The sequence below is a fragment of the Oreochromis aureus genome, linkage group 13 (genome assembly GCF_013358895.1).
Source record: "Oreochromis aureus strain Israel breed Guangdong linkage group 13, ZZ_aureus, whole genome shotgun sequence".
Lineage (NCBI taxonomy): Eukaryota > Metazoa > Chordata > Actinopteri > Cichliformes > Cichlidae > Oreochromis > Oreochromis aureus.
The window spans coordinates 2565357-2587291 of NC_052954.1; the positions used below are offsets into that span (position 1 = coordinate 2565357).

The window sequence follows — 21935 nt, forward strand, 5'->3', positions numbered from 1 at the left end:
CCCAAAAAGTTGATTCTGTTTCACTGCGTTCTCAGCATCATGCGTTTTTTAGTGGGAGAAATTTTCACTTATCCAAGTGTAGCCACAGCTGCTCTTTTCACATAAATGGCCAGCTGCAAGCAATGGAGGTTGTTTATAAGAGATGTCTCCGCCCTCAATAACAGGACCAACCTCAACACTGACCAAGTATGTCTTGCTCTTCTAATTGTGTTTAATCTATATTTCAAATATAGGAATGCCGGTTTTGGAGGAGTCAAGGAGGCCATTTACGTAAAAAGAGAAAAACCATCTCTGAACCAAAGAGGGGGCCTAAGGGTACATCTTTCTCCATCTAACAATGGTGTGATTGCAGCCTTTCCCCAGCTCTCTGTGAATGGTACTGATGGATATTATGAAACTGTCATGACAAGTTGCATTTTCATAATTATGAAACAATTATGAATTATGAAACTAAATTCAAAGCCCATTGTTAGGCAATGATGGAAGTCTTGTGACAGTACAGTTGAAGAAACCTGCAGTAAGCTGAGACTGAAAGCGTCACTTGCATAAATGAAACGTATCCAAAGAGAATTAACTTTTTGGGATTTGGTATCTAGCACTGCGTGTACAGTTTTCACAGTCATTTTACAACCTGACTTTCTAGCTATTGACTTTGAAAATCAGTTTCAGGTGTAATCAGAGGCAAATGGTAATTAGTTAGCATTAAGCCAGCAAAAAACCCTCTTGCCAACACTCAGAGCAATATAATACAGATTTCACTGACACAACATTCAAAATATAACATCCTACAGATGGCCTTGCCCCAGCTTGTCCTTTTGCACACAAATCTTCAAAAGTGTTTTCCAGACAAAAAGAACAGCTGATCTGCTTTTCTAGTACAAATTTCACATCACATCATCTTGGCTGAAAGACATGTTTGTGTGAAGAAAATTAGATGTGTTATTAAAGATCAAAGAGTGTGGACTGACCTGAATGCCATTGTGGATGAAGCCACGTCGATATCGAGCTGGCCTTAGATGAGGGTATTCCTCTGTACTGGTCACCTTGATCCCCCACACAGATTTCCAGGCTTCATATAGCTGGCTGTGAACTGGATAAACCCCAGAGTGGTGTGGAGCTACTGCATAGCCCATATCTATTGGGATGCCATGCTCCTGGAGAGAGAATGGTGCAATAAGAATAAGGGGTAGCTGTAGCTCAGGAGGTAGAGCTACTGATCAGAAGGTTGGTGGTTCGATCCCTGGCTCACCCAGTCTTCATGCCAAATATCCTTGGGCAAGATACTAACCCCAAGCTGATCTCTGAATCCATCAAAGTATGAATGTTAGCTAGAAAGCACTTAAAGTATAGAGGAAAGTGCTTGTGTGAATGAGTGAATGTTGCATGTTGTATAAAGAGCTAAAGGTAAAGGACTGATTCATATATAGCACTTTTTTACTCTCCTGGAGCATTCAAAGCACTTTGTACAACATGCCACATTCACCCAATCACACAAACAGTTTCTTCTATGCTCAAGTGCAGCAACTTGGAGTTAGTACATTGCCCGAGGATATTTGGGATGAAGCTTGGGGCAGCCAGGGATCAAACCACCAACCTTCTGATCAGTAGCTGACCTGTTCTAGCTCCTGAGCTACAGCCCCACACCGAGGCAAGCAGATACAGTGTACTTAGTCAGACCAAGTCACGATTTTTACAACGTTTTAGATATGAAAAGAAAAAAAAAAAAAAGTTGTGACTTGTACTCTTAAGTACTTTGAGTGGTCAGTATGACAAGAAGAATGTTATATAAATGCTTTTTAATACAGTCTACCTGCCTTTAGTCTTCAGAGTTGCACACAAACCAAAATCACCAAACAGTTTTTATGTACAGTGGTGTGAAAAAGTGTTTGCCCCCTTCACGATTTGTATGTCACACTTAAATGTTTCAGTTCAAACAAATTAAAATATTAGACAAAGATAACAAGTAAGAACAAAATGCAGTTTATAAATGAAGGTGTTTCTGCCGTGATCCAAGGAAACTCACAAACAAATGAGAAACAAAGTAACCGAGACCTCTCAGCCTATAAAGGGTTATAAAGCCATTTCTAAAACTGTGGTACTCCAAGGACTCCATTATACTCCAGCTTCGGCAAATCAGATCACTCCTCGTTCAACAGCACAGACTGGGACGTCTCCCAGACTGCCGCTGACAACAACATCAACAATTACACTGGGTACGTAACAGACTTTATCCACAAATGCATTAATGATGCCGTACTGCTAATGTACGAACTTACCCCAACAGAAGCTGTGGGTTAACAGAGAGGTCTGCAGAGCGCTCAGAGCGCGGACTGCAGCCTTTAAATGCAGAGACCCAGGTGAATACAAAACATCCCAGTATGCGCTCAGAAAAGCAATAAAGACGGCCAAGGGACAGTACAAAGAAAAGATGGAACTACAGCAACTCCAACACCATGAACATGTGGAGTGGTCTGAAGACCATCACAGACTACAAGGGAAACAGCGGCAGAGTGAGGGAGGTAACTGCTTCTCTACCTGATGAGCTCAACACCTTTTATGCACGCTTTGATAAACATCTATCTCAGGAGCTTTCGCTGGAAGAGGACAGCTGCCCTCTTCAGATATTTCAGGCTGCTCAAAGCACTTCATGGCAAAGCTCACATCACGTCTTTACTCCCTGCTTCACTTGATTTGCTCAAGTTTGCCTACAGGCCCAACAGATCTATAGATGACGCAATAGCAATTGCCCTCCCCCATCTGGACCAGAAAAACAAACAAACAAAACAACAAACAAACAACAACAAAAACCACATGCGTGCGGATGCTGTTCATTAACTATGGCTCCGCCTTCAACACCATCATACCATCCAGACATGTCATGAAACTCTGTGACCTGAACATCAGCTCCTCCCTGTGCAGCTGGATACTGGGCTTCCTGACAGACAGACCTCAGGTGGTTCGGATCGGCAGCATCACCTCATCCACACTCACAGTCAGCACAGGTGCCCCCCAGGGATGTGTGCTCAGCCCCCTACTGTACACCCCAAGGCTCGCAAAATTTCAAAATCCCTGGTAGCCCTTCGGGCAGGCACTCTTCAGTTTTTGGTAGCCCAAAATAAATTTAAGTAGCCCGAATAAAAAAGAGAGCAATTTTTTAATGTTTTGTTTCTGTTACAATATTATACATTAAAGTATAATATTGTAACGGAAACAAAAATTAATCAGAAAGTTGTTAAAATACAAATCACAACAACTGTATAAAAATCACAGTCATCAACTCAAATACTTGTTTCTAATTGAACAGAAATTTCTATGAACTTGTAAGAACTGTGTAGAACATGAATCAGTCTGTGTCAGATCCTGAATCTGAAATTTCCACTGAAGTCAAGGGTAAGAGGTAAGGGGAACCAAGATCGAGGCCATTTGCTTTTTGAAGTTTGCAAAGACTGCTACATTTTGACAATGGTAGTTCACTCTTTGCAACATAGTACGCTTTTGAAAGATTTTTCAGGACTTCTGCTTGTGCTTGGTTTATTTTTAGTATGTTTTTTCCAATTGCTGTTTGTTCTGGGAAAGATATTGCAGACTGAGCAATAATGCATTTCTTGCATTTCTCATGGGTTCTGATGGGGTCTTTCTTCAAATTACTGGTCCCAGTTACAAAGGCGCTTGTCGACTCAAATGAAATGAAACTCACAACACACCTGGCAGAACATGATGTTATTTAGCTTGTCATATTCCAGCCACAGAAATTCTTTTGTCCATGAAACCAAAAAAGCTGAGCTTTCTTTTTGCCTCATAGTCTGATTTGTCATAACTTTTCCGTTTTGTGGTAGGCTTTTATTTGGCTGCCCCTTCTTCACCCTGACCTGTCTTATTTGGCTCAGCAGAACTAACATACCGGCGTAAATCCTGCTGCTTTTACACACGTACTTACATAACGGTCAGCGATTCTCTGCGCAATCAACCTCTCACATGTTTAAGCTTGCTGTGGGAGATTTCACTTGTCACGTTTGAATAGTAAGCTAATGAGTGATAAGACGATGTCAGAGGAATTGGTGCGCAATTAATTGTCACTCACCAATCAGTGCTGCCGCTCTCTACACACCGTTTGCGCGATCGCAAAGTGAAAGCAAAAAACAAGCACAAATTCAAACGCGATTTCAATATGTCACATATTGGCAGTGGCTCATCGATGCCAATAACATAATTACTCAGCTACATTTTCGAAAGAATGCAAAAGCATTGACATATATTTTCCCTTCCTATGATAGCCCAACGGGCAGGGCTGAGATAGATTTTGGTAGCCCGACTGGAAAAATCGCTAGCCCCGGGACGTCGGGCTAGCGATTTTGCGAGCCCTGCACCCTGTTCACCCATGACTGTACAGCAACACAGCTCCAACACCATCATCAAATTTGCAGACGACACCCTCATCATCGGCTGCATTTCTGATGGAGATGAGATGGCATACAGGGCAGAGGTGAGAGCCCTGACATCATGGTGCCGTGACAACAACCTGCTGCTTAACGTCAGCAAAACCAAGGAGCTCATCGTGGATTACAAGACACTGCAGAGAGGAGGCCACACCCCCATCCACATCGAAGGAGCAGAGGTGGAGAGAGAAAACTGCTTCAGATTCCTAGGCATCAACATCGGCGAGGATCTGAGTTGGTCACACCATGTTGGTGACCTGAGATCAGCACGGCGCATCACCAGGACTTAACTCCCAGCCATGCAGGATCTCTACAGACATCACTGCATGAGGAAGACGCAGCGGATCCTCTCTGATCCCAGCCACAGACTTTTCAAACTCAGGCGGTACACAAGCATTCAGACCCGTACTAGCAGACACAGAGACAGTTTCTGCCCACAAGCCAAACTTGTACTGTTGACATTCTGCACACACCATTACACACTCACCACAACTACTGGATTCTACACACTGTCACTGTAAATACCAAACAATTGTTTTAAATTTTCTTGACATTTAAAAATAATAAAATAGTAAAGTATTATTTTATTATCATTTTATTATTGTTATTTTCTTTCTTTAATATACCTGTACACTTTGTTCATGTAAAGCTGCGGAACACAAGCCTAAGACTTTCATTACAGGTAAATGTTGCTACACTGTTTATCTGTATATGACAATAAAACCTGAAAGTTGAAACCCACTCCCCGACTCTCGCTCTGGCTCACGCTTCATGTTCTTTGCTTCCGAGTATATTTCACTTGCTGTTTATTAATAAAGTCTTGTTAGAAAACCTAGTCTTGTGCCTCCATCTGAAGTTGCATTTGGGTCCACTTTCACGCTCGCACTTGTTACATGTTACGGCAGCATAGGCCAACCTGTTATTAGGTTTAGGGAGCAATCGTTCCCCCCCCCCCCCCACACACAGGGCCATGTAGATATGGATTTTTTTCCCCCTTAATAATAAACACCTTCATTTAAAATCTGCATTTTGTGTTTAGTTTTGTTATCTTGTCATATAATCAAATGTTTGATCTGAAATATTTAAGATAAATGTACAAAAAATCTTCTGTCTCTCTCTCGAAGTTAGCTTGAGATTTCAACTGTTCCTCAATTTAAAAAAAATTAAACTGTCTCTAAAATTATTACTACTTATTACCTACAGCATCGGACAGCAGCACGTTTTTTAAATGTTTTTTTCAAAATTTTTAAAAGTTGAGTACATTTACAATCAATGCACAAAAGCACTTAAGTTCAGTTTCCTGCACAGAGACAGAATCAACCAGGATCTTGCAGCATGTGACATTAGAGACGCCTCACATGTCTGAAGTAAACGAGTCACACTGTCCGATATTATCTGGGCAAACCTGTGGATGTGTCCTCATATCTACATGCAGGATGTTGCTTCTCTAATCAAAGCAGCTCTCAAAATAGGTACAGGTGAACATGTTTATAGTTTTGACTGGTACTATCTAACTGGTAAGGTAAGAAAACTGACAACATGCACTATAAGTCACTTGACATGCTCACAAATAGTGCATATCATGTAAAGTTATACATGACCACTGCTGCAGTGAAGAATATTCACTGAAATGTGAAGTGACCTGTCAAAATGACAGAACGGTGTCAGTGTAACAGATCAGACCAGAGTCCTTCTCACTTTGACAGTTTAGCCTCTAAGGATGGTTCTGTTACGGTGACTGCTCTCTTTACGGCAGTTAAAAAAAAAAAAAAGAAGGAATAAATTAAGTTAAAACACAAAGTAATGCACCTGTGGAGTTCTTTTTAAAACTGCAGCATCTCCCTCTGTGTTTTTTTGTTGTTGCAGGAAATCAAACTTCCTCACTGTCTAGGCAAATACCTCAGAAACCTCCCACTGATATTGTGAGACTGCCCAGGATAATAATGTTGCCCACCTGAGCAAAGACCTTGTTGAGTCTCATCTGCTCAGCCAGAACGCTGACATTGTGGAAGAGGTGAGGCTGCATGTGGCTCCACATGTGAGGAAACCACCAGAAGTCCATCCTGTGTTGCAGCAGCATGTCATCTCCCTGATCCTCTTCATCAGTGCCTGAATACAAACAAGCAGGCGCACACACAGCATAATTAACATGACCTCATCTACACTGAATTCACTTTTATCTAGGAAGAGAAAGTGTGTGAGATGAGCTTGCCCTGAAACCCAGAATGAACAAATTAATGTTTGAGTCAATGCCTAGTGTTTTACAGCCACAGTAGCATTGCCCCCCTCTGACCACCAAATTCTAAATATTTGTGCCAAATATTTCCCGCAAAGTTTAAGACATTTCACATTCACAGGAAAGGGACTGAAAAATGAATGAATGCATCCAGTCAGTGCTGCTGATCGTGCAGCAGCGACCCTAACAAAGGAAATCAGTTCTTCCAAACAGACTTTCCAGCATCTGTTTTAACCTTCATAGATCCAAAATCATATATCAGGCTGTTTTTACGCATGAACATTAGGTCAGGATATAGTAAGTAAAATAAGTATTGAACATGTCACCAATTTTCTGAGTGAATATATTTTAAAAGGTGCTGTTGACATGAAATTCTCAACAGATGTACAATGCACCCAATCCACACATGCAAGCTTTAGTTCTTTCCATAGATTTTCAACTGGATTCAGGTCAGGCTCGGCCATTATTGGAGCTTTATTTTCATCTCCTTGGCTGTGTGTTTGGGATCACTGTCCTGCTGAAATGTCCACCTTTGTTTCATCTTCATCATCCGGGCAGATGGCAGCAGATTTTAATCGAGAATGTATCTGTACATTTTTCCTATTCATCCTTCCTCAATTATATGAAGTACATCAGTGCCGTATGCTGAAAAACAGCCCCACACCATGAGGTTCCCACCTCCAAACTTCACAACACAGGCTTGTGTAAATGTTTTTCAGCAAACTGTAAACACGCCTCAACATGCTTTTCAGCATCAGAGTCGTGTATAGTGAGCGTGCATACAGGCCATGGTGGTTGAGTGCATTACTTATTGTTTTCTTGGAAATAATTATACAGGCTGATTCCAGGTCTCTCTCCACAAGTGGTCCTCAACTCCTTCAGCTGGTGCTGTGATTTTCCATGCCTTTCACACCTCCCTTTCTTCATGTGTTCAATACTTTTTCCTGTTTCATTATTGCAGATAATTTATGGACCATCTATGGTTTGATTTCTTTGCATGTCTGGACTGGATGTGTTGTTACCAACATCTGGTAAAAATGTTCATGTCAATAGCACTGCGGCAGGTCTCTGGCCTGCTGCAGTGAGCTCATGAGACGGTGTTGGGACGGCAGTGGGGACAGGTGTTTCTGAGGGGACTAATGACTCTCTCCCTTTATATAGTAATGGAGGAGACTGGCGAGGGGTGTGTGCAGTGGAGGAAGCTGCAGGAAGAGCTGGCTCCAGGCTTCAAGTTGTGCCAAAATCAAAAAAAAAAAAGAGCTTGTGATCAAAATAAAGCAACAAAAACCACGTCAAATACGCACAGTGTCGGTCCAGTCTTTGGTCAAGACTTCTGTTGACATGTTGAATACTTTAACCGCTGTATGCTCCACATTTGTACTTTTCCACATGAAGCACAGCAGGAAATGAGTGACCTTCTGAATATACTGAGGGGTCACTACACCACCACAGAACACAATTTCCATTTTCACCTGCATGTTTGATTAGAGCGGTCTAAAGACGTTCATGGCTGTTGTAGATGTAGAAAAACAGAAAGATTATGCATACCTGTGTGATAGAACTTTCCAGAAAATCCCAAGTTAAAGGTGAAATTTGGGACCAGTGCTCGCAGTTTGTTTTGTGTGTTGAGCAATGCCTGTAAAAGGATGACACATTTTAATTACAAAAATCAGCATGAAGCCTTACTAACAGAATCTAACCTGAAGGATGAAATTTGACAAAGAGCAGAATTGCCACCCAATAGGTGAAACACAGCTCCATCCTCGTATTATGAAATAATCAGTCAAATGGACAGAGTCAATAAACTCCAACATTTATCCAACCTGCCACCTGCAATTACATTAGAATCAAGAATTCCAGTCAGTTGCAAATAAATGAAACCTAAAGAGGCAGTGAAAGGTGGAACATGAAACATTTCAAACTCTGCCACCTACTGCACGTCTCCTTGTTTCTGCAGCTCAAGCTTTAACGAGCTTTAGAAAAACAAAAGTTGTCAATTCTCAGTGAAGAGTTTAAAAGATCAAAATTATTCAAAAATCAATCATTCAAAAACGAAGGCAGCTTTAAATATACTCTCCAGGATTGGCTGCCTCATTTTCCCATTAAATAGTCAGCAATGAATGAAATGTTAAGAATTAAAAACACCACTGAAAGTTTGTCTGAAATGTGATATACACTTGATCCTAGTAACCCCTCTGATATCTCATTTTGGTTTGCAAAAGGGTTTGGTTTCAGTTTTTTAGTAACAATTTTAACATTTTAGTAGTACTGAAATAGAATTTGGGTTTTTTTTTTTTATCCGTAGGCAGTGCTAGTGTAATAATATCAAAAAAGCCAATTTTGCAGGTGAATTTTTATACTTTTTACCAAACTGTAAACAGAGAACTATTAACAAGCAAATCATTTTTGATCTTAGCTACATTAACAGTTCTAGTAACACTTATTTTTTACTTTAATTCAACTCAGTTTTTTTCAACAACAATCAAGATGAGACCCCAATGATCAGACGAGCCTCTATGAACAAACACTGAAATATAACTGGATGTCAACAACTCAATCAACCGCACAGCACAATGTGATATTTCAGGTTTGTAAATACTATCACCCTACCACAGTCTAGATGCAATTGAAATGCATATTTTGACTTTTAATTCAAAAGGGTTTAACAAAGTATTGCATAGAGTTTTTAAAATATAAATACTGCCATTTTTAGACACAGACCCATATTCAGACGCTCAAAATTAATGGGAGAACTGACTGAAACAGTTTCATGGCCAGATGTTGCCTTATTGTTTCATGGCAAATTAAGCAGATAAAAGAACTGGAGATTATTCCAACTGCTGAACTTATATCAGTTATATTTTAAATTGAATGCTCAGCATGAGGTCAAATAGAGTTTGAAGCAAATTAAAGAGGCCATTAGGACAGGGTATTGTCACAGATTTCAACAACCGATTCAATTCTGATTCATGAAGTCCTGATTCAACTCAATCCCATGCTGGAAGCAAAACAGCCAAAATAAGAGAAAATTTGTGACAATTTTTTTTCAAACATGAAACGTAGTTTTAGTCTTCTTTTGCTGCTGGTTCAATGAATTCTGGTCGGAGAGTGACAAAACCTGCAGTTTCAGAATCTGTGAGATGTCCGCTTTCAGCACCCGACAGTGTGAACGATCCGCACTTTGTGTTTACATTTTTGCGGAATCCATTCACCTGCTCTTGTGTGCTTTTACCTGAGATTTTGACATTTCTGGAAAAAAACCCCATTTATATTAAAAAATTTATTTTCACGATTTATGAGCCGATATCAGATTATTCAAATTAAAGTAAATTTGAATTTGGAAATAGATTTTTTTAGATCCTACAGTCATCACTGAAATGAACAAACAAACCTACCCTATAAGGTCGATCAGAAAAAGCTGAAGCTTGGATTACACTCTGTTGCGTACACGGACACATACAGCTGGAAACCTGAGCCGAGTAATCATTCCTGTTATACTCCTAAGTCCGCCTCTAGGGTGCATGCACAGTTGGTGTATTGTAATGTAAAGTCTCCACAGCCGACTGTGCAGTCACAAAAACCAAAAAACCAAACAGGCAGAAATTTAGGGCACTGGGGCCCAGAGGAACTCGAGGATGTGGAAAGTATAAAACCCACTTAAATCATGAGAAATTTTTTAGGAGTGGCTGGACCAAAGATATAAACAACCATGGCAGAAAGCCAAAGTGGTTGATCACAGAATTCTTTTCATGGCTAAGAAGAACTCTTTCACAATTAATCTAGGGAAGTTATGCCTACCTCAAGACTGTTCCTATCATTGTCAGAGTCTACAATCAAGAGACCTTCATGCCCTACCTATTTCTGGGAAGGGGGAAAGAAAATGGACAGACGAAGTCAAGGTGAACCTGGATCAGAACGACAGAGAGAAAAGTATGGAAAAGGAAAGGGTCAGGTCATGATCCAAAAGTATACCATATCATCTGTCAAATATAGTAGATGCACTGTTGTGCCATGTAGATGTATAGTTACCAGTGGAATGAGGTCACTAGTGTTTATCAATAATGTGACTGCTGATGGACTTAATAAATTGAATTCCAAAGTGCACAGAGAAACTCTACACTCAGAGTCAGCCAAATGCTGCAAACTTGGACAGAGCTTCATGGGGCAAATAGATACTGACCCAAATTGTACAGCAAAACCAACTTAAAAAAAAAGAGCACTTTTAATTGACAAATCAGTGCTCTTATTGCTACCCAATAGCACAGCTTTTCATTTTCTGCTTTCCATTTTAACTTCAGTGAGACTCGGTGATGTCTAAGGAGACTGCAAAGAATTTTCATCTGAGTATTAAAAACGATCCATATACATAAAATTACTTAGAAACCTCTGAAATGGGATACTGTGCATAAAAATGGCTATAATTCCTAAACAGTTAATGCAATGCATTTGTTAAACCCCCTGAATTAAAGATGACATTTTAACCTTTAATCACATCTTGATTGTTTGACTTAAAATCAACTTTAGTGGTGTACCAAGGCAAAATTGCAAAAACTTTGTTACTGTCAAAAAAACAGAGGAACCAATTGTATGTGCGGCTGACAAGGGTCACCCACCTCCACATCAGACACCTTCATACGGGTTCCCTCCTTGCCAACAAATATATCGTCCACATCTACGAGGATGTGACGGTCCAAGGACAAACACAGTCTCTTTCCTGTCAAGTAGGCAATAGCATCCACAAACACTAGCTTGTGAAGCCAGTAGTTGAGATTATTTCCAAAGAGAACTCTTTGAATGCCATCGTGGAGCCCCAAGTCTTGGATTACTGTGGCATGAAGGGCCCGCAAAGGGCTGGGTCCCAAATGCGCCAGTGTATCTGAGGTCTTGGTTCTAGCTAGAAGCACTGGTTCATAGGTAGAATGGTTAGACTGGAAAATGGTCCAGTCTTCCCCTGGTAAGGAGCCCTGCTCCATCTGATTAGGCTTGGTGATGTAGAGTAGAGGAGCAGCGGGGTTGATGCGGTAGTCCCTGAGTCCCAAGTGCGAGTGTAGATAGAGAGGAAAGCCTTTGAGCTGTGCACTGAAAGGCGAGTTTTCATTCGCTTTGAAAAAGCCAATGACACCTACTCCATACTCAGCACAGTACTTGTCCAGCAAGTCACGGTTCCACGAATCAAGATTGACATATTTCAAGACATTTTCATAGATGATCAAAGTATAGCGTCCACGGTTACGTTCTGTCAATGTGGGCATGTCACCTTTACCAGGAGCAATCTCTGTCCGGTAGTGAAAGCGACTTGACTCCAATATGGCTACAATCTCCTGGCCCAGTTGGGAATAGATGCTCTCTACAAACACCAGAACCACAGGCTCTGTCTTTAAATTATCCTTTACATGGTGTAGTTGTCCCTGGCGAGGAGGAAGAAAAAGCGGTGCCCTCTGGCCACCTGGCCCTCCTTCAGCATCCCCCGTACTTACTCCTAGTGAAATCCCACCACCTCCGCCACAATCGCTAAAAGGTAAAGGAGGGGCCTCCTTGATTTTTGGACTGTTGGAGACATAGTAAGCTAAAAAGGCCATGGACAGCAAGCAGAAGATGATGAGCGCCAGGATGAGGCGATGGAGCTCTAGCTGGCGGACACCTCGCATTAGCTTCCAAACACCCAACCCTGAACCCACCATGGTGTTTGGAGGGTAAATGCAGGACTGGACAGCAAGAGGCAGTAATGATTAAGGAAGGACAGCAGATAAGGGAAGTAAGAGCAAGAGGAGAGGGGAGTGGAAGAGGAAGATCGAGCAGTAGATACTGGCACCGGGATGTGCTGAAGAATAGCCATTTACACTACGTCACCATGGCCAACATCATCCATTACCTCTTCTGTCCTTATGACTCACCAGTGTCAAAAAACAAACAAACAAACAAAAAACTCTCAAATTAGAGAAAGGAAGTTCCAAAGGTACCAGTACAGGGTCTGAAGAGTAAGAAATGTAAGATGGGTCAGTAAAAATGAACACCAACACCAGTGGTCGCTGGCTGAGAACTGGTCGGGGTCTTCAATACCACGCCAAAAGTTCAATCTCAGGTTCCTGCTGCTTGGTCAGCAGTTCTTAAGGATTTTAAGCAGATATTGCACCATGCAAGTGTCTCTCCTTTTGCAGGGGTCTGAGAAGTCCGTCAGCAGTGAAAGCATCAATGCTTGTAGAATGTATTTTGGGGCCGACCCTCCTTGGGACACATTGTCTGTACATTGCTGAAAGATACCTGGAAAATGAGGAGAGACAAGTGGGAAAAAGGCAGTGAAAATTACAACAAAGGGTAAGAGGGGAAAAAAAAATAGACATCAGCTGTCAGTTCTTAGAGCCATTCTCAAAAATCCCATGTTTTCTGTAGCCACAATTAAGATATTACACAAAACAAAGTACTACTCCACAAACCAAAAAAAAAGAGAGAGAGAAACAGTTCATTCCTAAGATCTTTGTTATCTGAAGGCAATAGGGCACACTTTTGCCAAGACGGCGCTAAAGACTTTTGCACAATACTGTCTCAAAGAAAATTTGAAAAAAAAAAACCCAACATATTTTGCATCGTTGGATCTTAACAAGGTTAGTAGAGCTTCAACATGCAACAAGAAAAAATGAGAGTGAGACAAAACATTTTTTTTCCAATCATGCAATTTATTGAAAACAACACTTAAACTGAAACAGGTTGTTTTACAGCTGATCAAAAGTTTAGGACCACATGCCTTTAAAAGGCCAAATATGTGCAAAAATGTGGATTCATTGTCATTTTCAGTCAGATAGTCACACTGTCATGACGTTCTGATGGCAAAGGCAAAAAAACGTTTCCTTTTTGAAGGTGGTCGGAATGTTGAATTGCACAAGCAGGGTCTCTCACAGCTGCTGAGGTGAGACAGAATTTGGAATTTCTTAAAATAATCCTGAGGGTTATGGAACAAAAAAGTCAAGTGGAAGACCCCCAAAAAATTTAACCAGCACCGAGCCGGAGGATCCAGTTGGCTGTCTGTCGAGACTTTAGATGATCCTCGACCCAATTTAAGGCCGTTACTGGTGCCAACTGCAGCCCCATAACAATCAGACGGCATCTGAGACTGAAGGGCAAAACAAAAAGTCTTCAAAGGCCTCGTCTCCTTGAACACCACAGAACTGACCTTTTGGACTTTGTAAGAGAGCACCAAACATGGGACATTGAAAGGTGGAAGAAAGAAAAAAATGCAACCTTGATGGTCCTGATGGTTTCCAGTGTGTCACTGGCATGACAAGCAGATGCCACCTGAGATGTTTCTACACTCCACAGTGGAGGGGGTGCCATAATGGTCTGGGGTGCTTTTTCCTTCAGTGGAACAACGGAGCTTCAGGAGGTGCAGGGGCATCAAACGGCCGCTGGCTATGTCTAGATGTTGCAGAGAGCACCCCTCATGACTGAGGGCCCTCGTCTGTGTGGTAACCACTGGGTTAATCAACAGGACAACGCTACAGCAGACAATGCCATAAAGTACAAGGGACTTCTTCCAGGAGAATAACATCACTGTTTTGGACCATCCTGGGTGTTGCCCTGATCTAAATCCAATTGAGAACCTTTGGGGATGGATGGCAAAGGAAGCTTACAGAGATGGACAACAGTTCCAGACAGTAGATGCCCTTCATGCGGCCGTCTTCACCACTTGGAAAAATGTTCCCACTCAGCTCACGGAAACACTAGAATCAAGCATGCTGCAACGAATTTTTGAAGTGATCAACAATAACGGTGGAGCTGCTCATTACTGAGTTCATGTTTGGAACCGTTTTGGGGTCGTTTACAGGGTTTTTTGGGAGGTGTGGTCCTAAACTTTTGATCAGGTGTAAAACTGCCTGTTTCCGTTTAAGCGTTGTTTTCAATAAATTGCATGACTGAAAAAAATGTTTCATCTCACTCCTATTTCTTCATGTTGCATGTTAAAGCTCTACTTTAACCCTGTTAAGATCCAACCATGCAAAATATGATTTTTTATTTCCATTTTTCAAGAGGTCTTAAACTTTTGATCAGGACTGTAGCATAACTCTGGTGCCTTTAGAACATGAAGACGGACTAAAATTGAATAAGGAATAAAATGTACTGACATTACGTGAACAGCTTTTCCTCCACAGTTGCAAGTCCTTCAGCTCAACATTGGTGCCACCATCTGAAAAAGGAAAGACGAGATGGGAGTGATTAAGGGAGTGAGCACAGTAGTGAAGAAACAGCAGAACAGCACGTTAAAATGCAGAAAATACAAGGTCTTAGGCAAAACCCTAATAATTTTGACCATGACCTTTCCTATGGTATCAAAAGTAGTCTCCTTGTACAGTTGGCTGCCCTCATACCTGTTGCTTGTGCAGCTTTTTTTAATTACACTTTTATTCTCGAGTCTTTTCTCCTTTAAATGCTACAATACAACACTCTGAACACTCAGCCATTTGAAGCAGTTAAGTTCAGACTGTTGTTTGCATCGGAAGTCAAAAACCTCCAGGCTCCACTCTAATCTTTCAGTCAGAGGAGTTACTTTCCACTGTGAGATTAAATATATGTGAATCACGCCATCAGATGATATTTAAATTTGACCAATCACTACACTACCCCCTCCATTCTGAGAATAAGAAAAAGTTAGCGGTGTGGTTGAACTTTTTCCATCCAGAAAGGCAAAATGAAATAATGTCACACTCTAAGATACTGGATTTCTTATTTTCATGATCTGTAAGCAATAACCATCAAAATTAAAACAAAGACTTGAAGTAGTTCTCTGAATATGTGATAAATAATATATAAGCCTTTAAATGACAAAAAAACTGTAATGATATTTAAAGTTTTGTGACACACTATTCATTCGTTCATTTATTCATTCAGTCATCCATGAGCTTCTGTTGAGGAGGTACAAGGAGCAATACTGCAGCATGGCTGCTAAATCTAATGCTTTTTGTGTCTATTATTAGTTATTTTAATAATCTCTTTTTAACTGTGTGTCAATTGCCACGGTACAGAAAATAGCACTAGACATGCTGAAGGTCTAGTGCTCTTTCTTCCCTCAGCAGATCTGACCATAACTGAGCCCACCTGACACCCAAGTAAGCTCCTCTTGTTAAACAATAACCTCCACCCCCAGGAGGTAGACCCATGAGGCTGTGGAGGCTCTGCAGGTCTGTTTGGAGTGTACAGACTGGAATGAAACATGATCATTAGTGCCCTGTTTATGATTACTACGAATGAGGTCTTCGGTCTCAAAAAAAAAAAAAAAAAAAAAAAAAAAAAAAATCTATTGGCACCATTCACTAAAGATCAAAAATGCAAGGAAATGCATTAATTGATACTAACCAATATCACTATTGGATCATTTCTAACTGTATTGACACTAAAAGTGCCATTTTCACCTACTCCACCTGACACAGAACTTTACACGGCCCCTCCCCTTACTAGCATGAACACAGATGCACACCTTAATGCTAGCCAAATAACAATGAACAGGGATCCAATTGGCCACATTAGTTAACTGTTAAGTTATCATTAGCATTTTTTTGTTTGGTTTTTGTTGTTGTTGTTGTTTGTTTTTTTTAAAGACATGTGTACCATCATTTTAGTCTTTTTTTTAGTCCAAATGCATGTTTGTGCAACAGGTATGCAGGTTTATGTGTATATGAGCCTGTTTAAAATCCCTAACTGTGTTACCAAAGAAATCAGCTGGCTCCACTACCACAGGGCCAGGTTTTAATAGCTTCACTCTCATACACAAACACTTTCTCTTTATGAAAATCACCCCAGGGCCTCTCTCTTAATTATCAAGTCTTATCACAAACATGAGGAATATATTCTCAGGACAAAATTGGGCCTGTGCTTCCAGCACACCACTAATTGTATAGCCATTCAAGAAGAGAAATGAACAAGTGAGACTTCAGAGGGGAACCTTACAAAGGGAAATCAGCTTTTTGTAGCCGGCTCATTCATCATTTAAATTTTACCACAAAATAACTTTCTAGTATGAGGGGAAAAATGTTTCCTAAAATACCAAATTACAGTCACCTTTTGATAGTAGATTCATTCTGAAGTGGAACAGTGTTGTTGTGCCCCATCAGGTTGACACTCAATATGTTAAAATATTGCTACTCTGAGTGGCTGAAACAGACAATTAGGTCCATAAGTATTTTGACAGTGACAATTCAGAGAACTTTAATTCAAACAATCAAAATCAGACGACAGTAAGCTTTCTGCTTAAATCCAAGAACTGAACCAAAATGCTAAACTAAAAGGCATTTTCAGACAGTCAAAAAACACTAGACAACTGAATGTTAAACTGTTCTCACAGCCAGATGACATTTGACCATTATTCTGTGACAAATAAAGCAAATAAAAGATCTACAGTGGAGGGGAAGTTTTAAACTTGTATAGCTTTCCACTGAAGCTCTCATTAAAAGATCCCTAAGTGATGGCCATGCAAGTGAAGAAAGCTGACATTAAATGTAAAAACCCAAATAACCCTCTCTCTCAGATAGGTTTATTTAGAAGTGATGTGGTACATGAATGCACTGGCTAGATCATCAATGCCAAAAGGTCTGAAGGAGCACAGAAAACTACTAAAGGGGATGATTGCAGAATCATTTCCACAGTTAAGAAAAACCCCATTAAAACATTATGGCGGTAGGAATATTATTGTCAAATGAAGGGAAATACATTGGCTTTGCCACAGACCAAACCACAAATAACATTTAGAAACAGAAAGGCCAGATAAGACTTTATCACAACATGTCTAAAAGAGCCTGCACAACTCTGGGAAATAAAAAACAGACAAATAGAATAAATCTGCAAAACAGTAAAAACACATAGAGAGAGGAACAAGTAATGCATAGGTAATGACCTGAACCATAACCCCACGAGTACATCATTACCTGCGAAACATGGTAGAGCATTGTTATGCCATAGTGTATGTGGCTGCCAGTGGAACAAGGTCATGGCGTGACTGCTAGCAGAAGTATCTGGACGTATTAGCCCCTTTTTCCATTAGTACCTACTCGGATCGACTCGGCACAGTTCACCACAGTTTTCAGGGTTTTCCATCAGGTCGTAGTACCTGGTACCAGGTACTTTTTTTTAGTACCTGCTCGGCCAGGGTTCCAAGTGACTGAAACAGGTACTAAAATGTGACGTCATCAGACTGCATCCCATCGATTGGGTGGTTAGCAGTGTCACTGATTAGTCATGAGAGTGTCTCGCTGAAGAAAATCATAACCGCCATTTTTTAAAACTTGGCAACGAAGGGAATGGACACAAAAAAACAACGCCGTGACCCCCCCAAGTGTGACGAAAAGCTACAGACCGAGCAGCAGGTCGCTTTGCCATCCACCTTTGTTCTAGTGTTTGTGTAGCATATTACGTTGTGGGCTATGACAACAAGCACACAAACAAGGTACTACTGGGTTGTAATGGAAAACCAGTTGGTCCTAGTAGGTACTAATGGAAAAAGGGCTACTGTGGACACCCAAGAAATTCTCAAGGCAACTGAGAGGAAACTGAGTATTTTTCAAAGACCAAAGCTGTCTCAGCCCAATAGAGAATGCTTTAATAAGTGAATGGAGTGAAGTGAAGACAAAACTGAAGACAGAGAAACACACACAAACAACAACTGAAGGTGGCAGCATGGCAGCAGTAAAGTCCTCCAGAGCATCTCAAAGGAGGAAACGCACCATGCCTACTCTTCTAGTCTCTTCTAGTTTCTCAGCAAAATGAACAAGTTGGAAGCAACTTTTTTTCACTTTGATTTTTGGGGCCATCTTCGGTTGATCATTTTTATTTCCATCAAACCATATGGCATCTTTTCATTCCTAATACACCCAGTCCATATCAGTAAAGAGAGCCAACATGTTTGTCCTCATTGAGATCGGATGTTTTTTCAAAGTGTTCCTGTTATTTTTTTCAACATTGTATTTCTGATTACTTTTGTGCTTCTGAATATCGAGTCTGTGTTTAAAATTTGGCTGTAATTCTTAAACAGTTCATGCATTACTTTTGTTAGATCCTTTGAATTTAAGCTCAAGGTTTGGACTTACCACATCTTCATCGTTAGATTTGAAATCCATTATGGTGGTGTAGAGAAGCAAAGCTACAAAAAATGTGTCACTGTTTAACTATATATAAACAATATATACTGTATTAAGATGGTCCTAAGATGGTGATTGCCTGGAGTGGAGATAAGTAGTCTGATCGACCCTTTCTCAGGCCGCGTTCTAGATTATTAATTTGATATTAAATCATATGTATTTGTAAAGTGGTGTCGGTGAAAGGGGTTCAAAGAGCTCCGAGTCTGCAATGCTACTGCTATCAGTGAAATCCGAGCAGCTGTGGTTATTTGGCAACGACCAAAACATCCAACCTGGCCAGCGACTGTCGACAGCACCTCTGGCGCTGTGCAACATCTGGTCTACTTCACGTTACACTAGTGAAAATATGGGATAGTAAACCAGACACAAGGGTGACTTATCAGTGCACATACCTGTCGGACTCTCCACACTATATTACATGAAGGAGGACATCTGAAAAGCAGCACGGCAGCAAACTAACTCTTTAGCCTGCTGAGTGCATGCGGAAAGCTCGCTAACGTTAGCTTAGCTAAGAACAGCGTTCAGTGTGTCTGGGTAAACGTCTAACCCATAAAACCGTGGCCTGACCATGGCTTCCTGGTGTTTTTTTATCTCATTGTAGTGCAGGTATATCCTTGAGTTGTCCAGCCGGTAACAAGGATTCCCAGTACAAACACCAGTCCCCTAACTACGGGTATGACTGGTACCCACAGCTAGCTGCTGTGGCTATTAGAGCTACTCAAAATCCCGCAGACAACAGGGCTTCAGCCCCTAGACCTTGGCATAAAATCTGTCTATGGCGCTCACCTGTATTCATTGTCCGCACACAGTGATCCGTCCATGGCGGAGAAGCACGACGAGCTTCAGTGTTTACAGTGAGAAAGTGAACTTCGTTTCGTTTCGTCGGCGCTCAGGTAGCCATCTTGGTTCTGCCGGGGCCTGGAGTCAACCAAATCCGTCGCACAGGGGGAGGGTTTACAATGTAAAGGCCCACGTTATTGATCGAAGAGTTGTTTTCGTAGACTGAAGACCAAATAAAGAGAACCGTTTTCCTGTCAGTTCGGGGAATATCGAACGAGTAGACACACTTTTATTTTGAATAACCGAAGCTACAAAGGTTACACTGTGGTACATAGTCGATAGAGATAGGTTGATCATATTTAAGATTAAGAAGCATTAATTAATGGAAGGATTTATTTAAGCAGTCTAGTGGGAATGGGGTCACGTTGATGGTTTGGTCGAAGTAATTACTAAAGTTAACTCGGAAAGATCAATTGGAGAAAAATACTCTAAATGAATATCAATGGAACTAAACATCTCACAATGTTACATCTGTGAGATGATTATGAGTCATTTTTCTCTAATGGTTAAAATTTTATTTGTGAAGAAGTTCATGAAGTCATTACTAGTTAACGTTAAAGGGATGGTTGGCTCAACAGAGCTCTGACTTTTTGTCAGCCTGGCTACAGTGCTGAAGAGAAACCTAGGGTCGCTCACAGTGGACATAGATGGATTCTTTCACTCTTCTTTCTTCCCCTTTCACTCCTTTCACCAGATGGTTTGAAAGAGGAGTGAATGTCCGCTATGAACGACCATCTTTGAACAGAGGCGGTGGTTTATGACACCAACTGTCTGCCAACTAGGGTTGTTCTTATTTTCTTCAATCAGTGAGGAGCAGTAAGATGTTCTGGCTTTGCGGAGGGCTTTCTTATAAAGCAGAGGTTCCCAAAGTGTGGGGCCCGCCCCCTAGGGGGGGCGCAGAGCCATTGCAGGGGGGGGGGGCGCGGTATGAAAAGAAAAAAAAAAAAGAGCGCTTGGACACTGTGGACAGGTTTTTGACGGGGCTCCCACATAAACGCAAAGCAGGAGATGAAGCATCGCCAAATATGTTTCCAAACCAACTTCCTTCCAAGCCAAAGACAGGAAAATATGGTGAAGCATATCTTCCCTTTGGCTTCACCTGCACAAGTGCATAGGTAGGTCTCCCCTGCAAAATTAGTTTTCCCTGCGTCGGGAGCACGCGCTGGGCTCTCCAAATCACGGACAAACAGGATCCCACATTCTTGATTTTTAGTTCACAAACACTTCTTGTAATAACTACTCCTGACATTTTGGACATGTTAGCTCTTTATGCTGTAAAGTTACAGTGGGATACAAATAATATCAGGCTGATCGTGCCGTAATTTGTTCCCCCGGTTCAAATCACGGACAAACAGTATCCCACAGCTGTTTATGTGTTTAAACCCATTTTGCACAGAGAGGCATTTTTTTGAAAAATGTATTGCAATGTTGAAAATTATTACACAGGAAAAAAAAACAACTACACGTAAAATAATTACACCATGACGCCTCTGCCTTTCTAAATGGAGGGACAGTAACTGCGTGTGTATATGTAAGCGTGTAAAACCTGAAGATAGTCAGATTAACAGTATTTTGTCTCTATCTGCCATTCTGCAATTCATCTCATTTAAACAATAACGTGGCGCACAGCGTGACGTGAGAAGAGGCACATACCTTTGACGTTGCGTGACGTACTCTGTATTCCTCGTCCACACGTAAACGCAAAAAAGGAGTTTTAAATAATCTCCGTTTTCGGTGAATCGCAACGCCGTTTACGTGTTGACGAAAAGCCCAAACGCATAGAAACAGCTGAGTTTTCAAAAATACCCGTGTAGGTGTGGACGCAGCGTAAAAGAGTTGGTAGTATATTTTATTACTACCTGTAATTTATTGCCGTTTACTTGTATTTGCTTAATCGTTTACTAAATGTTTGAGGTGTGAAATAAACCGCAATGGAGTTTGTAAACAAAATATGATGTGTGTGTTTGGAGGATGTGTTTGTGCGGGGGGGGGGGGGCGAACATTTTTCTTGTGAAAAAGGGGGGCCTGGCAAAAAAAGTTTGGGAACCACTGTTATAAAGCAACCAACTATTTCTCCAGGGAGTCACATACTTATGATCTGGCTCTATTTTTCACAGGAGCTACAGTATCTAGAGTCGTACACAGTGAGGAGGTAAAATTATTAACAAGATAATCGACCTCTGTTGGAGTAGCGTTCAGATAGCTGCTCTGCTCTATGTTGGTACAGAGCATTGAAGATGATAACAGTGGGTGGATTATATTCTTAAACTTAGTTACAGCACTTTCAGAAAGACATCTACTGTG

At 41.1% G+C, this 21935-nt stretch overlaps 1 protein-coding gene across 1 annotated transcript in view; it reads right to left on the minus strand.

Moving 5' to 3' along the window:
- Window positions 1-19732, minus strand: part of LOC116325449 (bifunctional heparan sulfate N-deacetylase/N-sulfotransferase 2-like) — a 33416-nt gene extending 13684 nt beyond the window's left edge. Inside the window, exons 1-6 of the mRNA XM_031746341.2 lie at window positions 19578-19732; window positions 14790-14851; window positions 11286-12933; window positions 8221-8308; window positions 6391-6545; window positions 969-1154 (exon numbers count right to left, since the gene is read on the minus strand). Of these exons, the coding sequence (XP_031602201.1) occupies window positions 969-1154; window positions 6391-6545; window positions 8221-8308; window positions 11286-12353 (1497 nt within the window). The 5' untranslated portion in view covers window positions 12354-12933; window positions 14790-14851; window positions 19578-19732. The remainder of the gene's footprint in view (window positions 1-968; window positions 1155-6390; window positions 6546-8220; window positions 8309-11285; window positions 12934-14789; window positions 14852-19577) is intronic.
- Window positions 19733-21935: the final 2203 nt, after the last annotated feature.